Raw genomic sequence first — 9,425 nt, forward strand, 5'->3', positions numbered from 1 at the left:
CACGTGGCGCCCAAGCCCAGCGACAGCGCCCTCTGCTGTCGCGGATGGCTTGGGCTTGATGACATCATTCATCCCGTTCGCGGCAGTCTACGACGTAAATAAGCCATTAAAATTCCCTGGATGAGTTTATTTCACAAAAGACAGTTGAAAGAATTAATCATTAAGTTTAATGACAACCGAAAAACGTGCCAAATGCACAGAATTATTCCAAAAACAACCGAAATAAGCGAAAACTACAAATCCGCCGCCATTTTTGTAGTCCCGAGGTAGACACGTGGCCCCCACGCCCAGCGACAGCGCCCTCTGCTGTCGCGGGTGGCTTGGGCTTGATGACGTCATTCATCCCGTTCGCGGCAGTCTACGACGTAAATAAGCCATTAAAATTCCCTGGATGAGGTTATTTCACAAAAGATAGTTGAAAGAATGAATCATTAAGTCAACTGACAACCGAAAAACGTGCCAAGTGCACAGAATTATTCCAAAAACAACCGAAATAAGCGAAAACTACAAAACCGCCGCCATTTTTGTAGTCCCGAGGTAGACACGTGGCCCCCACGCCCAGCGACAGCGCCCTCTGCTGTCGCGGGTGGCTTGGCCTTGATGACATCATTCATCCCGTTCGCGGCAGTCTACGACGTAAATAAGCCATTAAAATTCCCTGGATGAGTTTATTTCACAAAAGACAGTTGAAAGAATGAATCATTAAGTCAACTGACAACCGAAAAACGTGCCAAATGCACAGCATTATTCCAAAAACAACCGAAATAAGCGAAAACTACAAAACCGCCACCATTTTTGTAGTCCCGAGGTAGACACGTGGCCCCCACGCCCAGCGACAGCGCCCTCTGCTGTCGCGGGTGGCTTGGGCTTGATGACATCATTCATCCCGTTCGCGGCAGTCTACGACGTAAATAAGCCATTAAAATTCCCTGGATGAGTTTATTTCACAAAAGACAGTTGAAAGAATTAATCATTAAGTTTAATGACAACCGAAAAACGTGCCAAATGCACAGAATTATTCCAAAAACAACCGAAATAAGCGAAAACTACAAATCCGCCGCCATTTTTGTAGTCCCGAGGTAGACACGTGGCCCCCACGCCCAGCGACAGCGCCCTCTGCTGTCGCGGGTGGCTTGGGCTTGATGACGTCATTCATCCCGTTCGCGGCAGTCTACGACGTAAATAAGCCATTAAAATTCCCTGGATGAGGTTATTACACAAAGAAAGACACAAAAGAAAAGGAATCCTGCTTCCTATCCCAACGCTAACACCTAACCTCTAACCTCTAACCCCTAACCCTCCGGAACGTTGCGATCGGGCCCCATCTCAATAAAGCGCTCTGGGGTGGTAATTAATTTAGAATAACAAAAAGGTGAAACACATATACACAAAAGCTCAAATAAGAGAGAAAGGAAGGCTAAGTAAAGCAGACAGAAAAGGCTAAGTTGAGTAGAAAGAAGCTCATGCAAGAGAAACAACTTAAATTAAAGACAGAAGAAAGACCAAATTGGGAGGAATGTTTGTGGCACTGAGGAAGGGTTGGAGTGTAAGTGCAGGACCGTGCACTTTCTCCCTTATTGGGAGTTTCCTTTCTCTTACCTAACCCTAATGCCGCAACTGCACCTTTTGGAATCGCACCAACTTGGAAAAGACACCTATCCCACCTAATTAGACCACGCTGAACACAACGGTCTTGGTCCCATCTCTCTACGACCTATCGTTCTCAAGTTATTTGAGGATGGCCCCGGGGCCATCATGGTAAAACCCCTCAACTTGAACAAAACTATGGCTGGTGGGTGGACTGAGGGCCGCTACGGAAAGAAATGGCGACACCAATCCACACGCCAAGAGAGGTATGGAAATGACGGAGAGTACCGTAGGGGGAAGGACCGTGCAATTCCCTTTCTGTCCAGTAGGAGGGATCAATCCTCTTATCCGAGGAGGGGGAGGAATTTCTCCTTCTTTCCTAACCCCCTCGCCATAAGGCCCCTAACCCAAAACGAGAAAAGAAAGTGCAGACAAAATATAGACGACAGCCATGCAGAGCAGAAGTGAAACTCAGATCAGAGAAGAAGCCACAGGAAGTGGAAAGCAAGCAAGCAAAGTAACAGCACATGCAAAGCTCAAAAGAGAGAAGAAACAAACCCTTCTTGTGTTTTGCCCGCGCTCAGGATGAGTGAACAGAACAACCTGTTCCGCACAAGACGGCCACGTTCCGCAGCTAATCGCCTTGCTTGATGCCCGCGACCGCTTTTGGCCTTCAAGGCACAACGGAAGGTCAAAGGTCGCCATGACGCATCGATTCGTGACTCGTCGCAAAAAAACGCAACGTGGCAAACACGGCAAAAGTGTGTCCAAGTAGCGCCGCCACCAATTTTTTGAGGGTCCTCATTGATTGCCAAAATCACACATGCAACATATCAATGTCACAGAGCAAGAGTTAAAAATAAATAAATCAATCAAATAAAAAATAAAAATGAAATGAGGTACTTGGGATGTGATTTGCCGCTTTGCATTAACTGGAGCGGAAGGCAAACATTCATCATAAGCAATATTTTTCCACTTCAAAAGGAGCTTGAGGGCCACACTGAAGGCAAAAAGAAAAATAAACATGCTATTAAAGTCATCATCGTTTTGCAAGAGAAAAATGATGACGGTCCGATTGTGGAAAATGTTTGTCACTCGTTTGAGTCTTTCGTGGTGGGCGAGCTGACTCGCAAGATTGGAACAAACAAAAAGACTAACAAAAAAAGGAAAAACCAAAAACAATAAATCAAGAGAAAAAAAAAAAAATGATTTTTTTTTAAAAGGAAAAACAGAAAGAAAACCAAAAAGCCGCTTTCTAGATAGCTTGTGTACGTGGGCCCAGTATGGAGCCTTGTGGAACACCGTTTGCATCCCAGCAGGAAGGCAAGCTGATCATCCAACCGCCATTGACGACGACGGATGGCACGTACGCGTCGTCAGTGAGTTTGCATTCACGTCAAAATCCAAAAATTTGGGGAGCGAGTAGCGAGCCTTGCGGAACGCCCGCCGCTCCTTTTTCCACTCCAACTGCAATTTGGACTTTGCAAACCTTTCTTGAGGCAAGTCGCTTCCAATGTTTTCCATCCTGACAAGCTCACAGCACACCAAACAAAATGCACATTGATAAAGTCTACACACCCCTGTTGAAATGCCAGCAGACATATTCCAAACGTCTTCCTCTATGGATGTGACCTCTAACCTCGGAAAGGAGTGAAATAATGTGGTTGCAGAAGTCTGCACACCCTCTTACAGACGCGGATGTGACTGTTCAGAATGGACGCCTGCCACCGGTTTCAAGTGACCGTTTCAGATGTTCTAGTAGGCTTTTGATTTGGCGTCTTGTCACAAGACTGATGAAACTTTTGCACTCACGCTTCCTTTCATGTCCTCAGAAATCTCCACTTTGCAGAAGGCTCCTCCAGGTTCGAGGAGGAGGAGCAAGACGAAGGTCCATTCTCCAAAGGGGGCGGGACATCACCTTCAGCGTCACGTGGGCCGGCCGCTCCTTTTAGTCAACAACGCTAACAATTGACACTTTTTTTTTGTTTTTTTTCCACGCCACAATTTTGTTGTCGTTACATTGCCACAAACAAAAAGAATTTTGTGATGGTTTTTTTTTGCTGGTAACTGAGCAATTACAGTCAGTCTGATAAAGTCTGTGAAATTTTGCCTCTTTTCTTTTCACATTTTTCTTTCATAAGCTGGTTTCCCCCAAACATGACGTCATTTTTCACTCTGGCAACATTGCTCGTTTTTCTCACGTTGCTTTTTTTTTTTTATTTTTTTTTTATTTGTCTTCCTCTATCAGGCAATGACATCTTTCGGTTTTGCTGTTTTTGGGTCACATTTTTTCAGCAACATGACACCCTTTTGCTCAGAATAATGAAAATGTACCTTTCAAAAAACTTTCAACTTTATTGTGCAATACAAAACTTATGACTTCTATTTTGTTGCAATATTCAAAATTGTTCTTGCCCCCCCAATTTGTTGTTAAAAGGCATTTATTTTTGTAACTAAGTTTGACTTGGTAACATTTTCTAAAATGATGCACTTGTTTTGTGTAACATGACAATATTTGGTGAACGTGCCAGTTTGATATGAGCATTTTTATTTTCCAAATGTGACTCCTCCCCCTCCCCCGTTTCCAGTTGAATTCTCCAAACACAATCTTCCCATTGAAGATGTTGGAACACGAGATTTGTTTTGTGTGTTGGGGAAAATCCCGGCAAGATGCTGCAGGTCAAATGTCAGGCTGGCATCAGCACGCACACGCATTCCAAAAAGGTGGGCCGATATGCGCACGCGCGCACGCAAAGCGAGCAAATGCTTCGGTCGCCTGCCCACGCCGAGTGCGAGATCCTCGCCTGGCGTCCATCGCACAGCCGGAGGCCTTCGCGCGCGCGCGCGTGCGCTATAAAAAGAGCTGCGAGTGAGCGAGTGAGCAGAACGCGGCAGAACGCAACAGAACGCGGCAGAACGGAGCACCCGCAAGTCAGCTGACAGCAGCTGAGAGCAACAGGAGAACAGGGGGGCAAAAAAAAAAAGAAAAGAAAGACTGAAAAAAACAAAGAGGACAAGCTTCACACCAGACAAGGTAAGAACTTTTTTTTTTTTTTTTTTTTAAAGTTAGCAAGGATGGGACAGAAATGAAATGAAATGAGATGAGATGAGATGGTTGCATTGTTGTACACGATTTCCTGCTTTTAATGTTGGACGCCAACAAGAAGAATGTGAGCGCAGAGCAAATTTGTGAGTCATGGTGCAGAAACGAAAGCATTATCTGCAGATGTGGGGAAAAAAACAAGAAAAAAAAACAAGAAAAAAGGGCAGAAATGGTTGCATAAGCCGTCTGCAATCTTCCAGCGAGGAACGAAGACGGCCACTCGCCAACGTTGGACGGCTGCATTGCAACATTTCAACAGCAAAACAAACACGCGACCAATCGATTCATCGGAAATTCGACTCGTCACTTGAAATGTCCAGAGATCAATCTGGCTTGTTGCTCTTTTCTTTCTTCAAAAAGTCAACAATTTTGCTTTTGGAGCAAAACACAACATTTGCTAAATTGACTTTCTTTGAAGATAAACGTTGTCCAAAGCTTACTAAATGATTGGACATTGGATTTAACTAAAAATCTAAACATTTTAAAATAAGTTTGTGAAAATGACTGCATAAAAAGAAAGAGAGGGAATAATAGAGACGGCAAGGTGGGTGGGGCTTTTCTGCTCATAAACGTTTTGGACTTCAAATCAACTTGATGTCGTGCAGACACTTTTGACACAAGACGTTCATCAAGCTGTGCTACAGACAAAAATACAACGTAAAGACAAGAAAAAGTGTCGACATTTTGCCCAGTGACATCTTGAAGCGAGCAAGACAAAGGCAACATTCCGCTGCTCACATCAGCTCACATCTGCGCACATCTGCGCCTCCGTCCCCCGACTCAAACTCCAGCGAAAACATTCTCAAATGGCCTCGTTGGAAAACGTACAAATTGTCAGATGACTCGACACGAACGACAGCCAATTTTGATGTGTTTTTTTTCTTTCTATCAAATGCTGCTCATTTGATTTCATTTGGCCAATTAGTTTTCATCAATAGTTGTTACTTTGTATATTGTTTTTTGGATGTTTTGATTCTGTCATCTGTGTGAGGACGACGGATGGAAACGAGTCGATATCGTCGCGTGCCGCTCACAATGTCACATTCATGAACAAAATCAAATTGGAAGAAAAAAAACTCAACTAATTGTCATTTTGGATGACAACGACTGAGAAATCAATGCACAATTCAGCAAGCTTATTTCAGTTCAACAAAAAAAAAACTAAAATTCCAAAAACGATTTCATGAACAAAAGAAAAAGCCTTTAAAAACAAAAGCGACTAACGTTGCGACTAACCTTGGCTCGTGTCGTCGTGGGCGGAGGCGGGAGATGTTTTTGACCCGCTCGACTTATCCAATAATTGGCCACAAAAAATAGCTTCAATGATTGAAAGCAAAACAAAAGGGAGCAGGAATTCTGCTGCTCACTCCACAAGTGAAATTCTCTCCTGAATTAAAGTCAATGTCGGAATGCGCGTTTGCGAGTGGTGAAAAGCACGTGACCTTCCACTCCCAATCACCCAATCACCTAATCACCTAATCACCCACACCTGTGCTCCAACACAATCCGGAGGAAGGCTGGAAAGGTTCCGGTCGTGCCGACACTGCCACCTGTGGTCATCTACTGCAAAAATAACATGCGGCCAGTCCGACACGACATTCGATGGTCACAAAAGTAACTCAAACTAGAATTAGAGCAAAACGTTGCTCCTTTTCATCTTTGCTAATTCATTTGTGATTTGATTTCGATTCATTTTGATATCAAGCAGAATCAGGACGTTTGAAAGTGGGTCACCAAAAAGTGACGTCATCGAGCAGCAGCCAATAGAAAAGCACCAAAAGATGATGCTGTTTATGAAATATTGCACACAAGTCATACACATGAAAAAAAAATAAACAAAGTAAAACTCATACTGAAACTAACGAAAAGCAAGCGTCATTAAATAAATAAAACAAATGAAAACGAACAAAACCACCGTCAAACCCAATTAAAACAAACTCCAATTTAAAACTCAAAAGTAAGTCAAATGAGAAATTCCCAAAGTCGACTAATAAGCCCGCAAAGCAGACGTTGAAGTCCTCCAAATTGTCCAAAAGTCCAATTGAGACGCTCGCTTGGCCACAATTGGCTCTCGTGAACAGGCGCACGTATCATGTGACACGTCGCAGGCTTCCGATTGGTTGCAGCTTTTCGCACCACATTTGATTGACATATCAAAAGGTTGCCGTAACGTTTGTGCCCGACCACTGAAATGGACAAGAAGATCGCACAAGTGTGCCCTTTGCCAAAAATAAATAAAACAAATAAAAAAATTGGGATAGCGCAAAGAGCAAAAATATGCAAAGAATTGATGGCACATTTCTTTTACGAAGCTGCCAAAAGTGTTACATAAGCGAAGATATGACGCAAATGAGCTTTGTGCACAAAAAACAGGGTCAAAACATTTCTGACAAATGATATTGAACAGAAAGCCACAAATGAGGTGAAGCCAAATTTGAGATGCAAATGCACTTCTCAGCATCACTGCTAGATGGCGCCAACAAGCATTCTATTCATCAATTCAAATGGATGTCGATCACCAATGCAAATCATGTTGTGTCGTGCTCATGTTCATTCCACCAAAAAACGTCACTTGTGTCCAGCAAACCATTTTTGGGGGCGTGCTGTCACAACCTTTTTTTCCGCTTTCTTCTCTTTCATCGGCAGCTGTCGGCGCACCTCGCAGGCATGGCGCGCCCACCTTGGTTGTCGCTGGCGCTGCTGACGTTGGCGTCCGTGCCGGCGTTGGCCTCCGACTGCGCCGCGTGCAACAAGATCAACAAGCAGCGGCCGCCGGTGAGGCGCATACGCAACATTTCTCGCAAATTGGCGTTTTGAAAAACACCACACAAGCGTGTCCAAACGCTCAGCATCCAAATTGAAAGCGGTTGATTTGCTCTCAAAAACGTAGAAACACGTTCTGTTCTAAATGTTTGAAGTGTCCCAAAGACGTATTCACACGTTTTTTTTTTTTTATGCTAGCGCATGCAGAAGGCTTAAATGCAGCCTCTCAACTGCAGAAAATGGGTGAAGCAATGTTAGTAGTTACAAAAACGGCCAACTAGTGGCAACAGAGTATAAGAGATCAAGCAGGGCCATGTTGAAAACAGGCCGTTTCCCAACAATTTGAAGCAGATTTGTAAATAATGATCAGACTTTGCTATATTCTCATGCTATTTGCTGCAAAACGGAAACAAATCAAAATAGACTTTTTTTTTTTTTTTTTTTTTTTAAAGAGACTTTAGTCTTTCTTTTGGTAGCTTCCATGTTTTGATATCAATATTCTGTTGGCCTTGCAAAAAGAGTCCAAATCCAGTAAAAGAGCTTCACTCAAAATGGCTGCCAGTCAATCAGTTCAAAACGTTGATATTCATTTCTTAGCTAAGCTTAGAAATGACTTACCTGTATGTGATGAATTTGTGGAGCGCAGGTGAGGTGACGATAGAAGCTCAGAAATCTTTTTTTTTTGTGTGTGTTTATTGCAAAAGTCTCGTTGTGCTCGCCTCCACCTCTGACGTCATCGGTTGCCAAATGTGCTTCTTTGATTTTTTGGGGCCACTTTCAACCTGCTGGCCCATCTTGTTTCCGGGCCCAGTCGATCCTTTTTTGGTGGGAGCAAAAAGAGGCAGCAAGAAAATCAAGCAAGAGAATTAGCGAGGAGAAAAACAACAAACAAACAAACCAAAAGTTTGGCAGGTTGCTCACTTTATTCTCACGTTAGTCACAATTCCGACTTGACTTCTTCTACTATTATTGTGACTTTAAAGTGAGAATCCAGCCAAACTTTTTTTCTTTTTTTTCTCCCCCCCCCCTCTGTCTTCACTGGCCCAAATCTTCTTGCGCGTGTTGTCGATTTGGATGCGATTGCAAAATTGCCTAACCTGAAGACGTTGTGGCGTTCCGGCTTCCACGCAGGCCTGCCTGGACGTCTGCGGGGCGGCCAGTCGGACGGCGCGTCCGCACGTCGACGCGAGTCAGGACAAGCGAGCGTCGGCCGACCTCCCCCAAGGAAAGGCGTCGGCGGCCAGAGGCGGCGAGCGGCGGCGCTCTTACCCGATGGAGCATTTCCGCTGGAGTCGACCGTACAGGAACAAGAGCCGGGAAGCCAAGAGGGGCTACGCCATGGAGCACTTCCGCTGGGGGAAAGCCGGCGGCGGCGGCGGCAACGCCACCCCCGGGAGCAAGCCGCCGGCTCGCAACGGCGCCAAGAGGAGCGCCTACGCCGTGCAGCATTTCCGCTGGGGGAAACCCGCCGGACGCAAACACCAAGCCGGCAAGACGCTCGCCTTGCCGCCGGACGCCGCCGACCGGATGCCGCAGGGGAGGAGGAGCCGCCCGCAAAGAGGGAGCGACGTGGGCGAGAATCCTCCGGGACTGCTGGCCGACATCTTCAGGGACATTCTTCTCAATGACGTGCAAAGGATTGTGGGATGAGGGGGGTGCGCACTTTTGCATGTCGCCATCCCCCGTTTTGCATGTTTCGCAACACTGAAGAGGAAGGGCTTTTATTATTATTATTATTATTGTTAAATGTAAATGTGGTTGGCGTTGTGTGAAAGTTTGCACAACATCTGACCACCGTCAATTCATGCAGAACGATGTCAGTCGCTGGTGCGAATGCAACATGCCGCTGCTTTGCCAAACGCCAATAAAGGTAGAACAACACATTCGGCACAGCCCTCTTTTGTTTTCTTCCGCCATTTTTTTTGCTCCTGAAATGGGAGGAACGGTGGCGCCTGGCGGGAAACTGATACTG

At 45.1% G+C, this 9,425-nt stretch overlaps 1 protein-coding gene across 1 annotated transcript; it reads left to right on the forward strand.

Moving 5' to 3' along the window:
- The first annotated feature begins 4,472 nt into the window (after positions 1–4,472).
- LOC144010046 (uncharacterized) lies at positions 4,473–9,334 on the forward strand. The gene is made up of 3 exons (XM_077510121.1): positions 4,473–4,621; positions 7,337–7,465; positions 8,585–9,334. The coding sequence occupies exons 2-3, from the start codon at positions 7,358–7,360 to the stop codon at positions 9,101–9,103; spliced, it is 627 nt and encodes a 208-aa protein (XP_077366247.1). The 5' UTR covers positions 4,473–4,621; positions 7,337–7,357; the 3' UTR covers positions 9,104–9,334.
- The last annotated feature ends 91 nt before the right edge of the window (positions 9,335–9,425 follow it).

Source organism: Festucalex cinctus, chromosome 21, assembly GCF_051991245.1.
Source record: "Festucalex cinctus isolate MCC-2025b chromosome 21, RoL_Fcin_1.0, whole genome shotgun sequence".
Taxonomy (NCBI): Eukaryota; Metazoa; Chordata; class Actinopteri; order Syngnathiformes; family Syngnathidae; genus Festucalex; species Festucalex cinctus.

Coding starts and splice junctions, on each gene's coding strand:
- LOC144010046 (XM_077510121.1), top strand. CDS start 7,358: ATGGCGCGCCCACCTTGGTTGTCGCTGGCGCTGCTGACGTTGGCGTCC. Junction 7,466..8,584: donor TCAACAAGCAGCGGCCGCCG/GTGAGGCGCATA, acceptor GCTTCCACGCAG/GCCTGCCTGGACGTCTGCGG.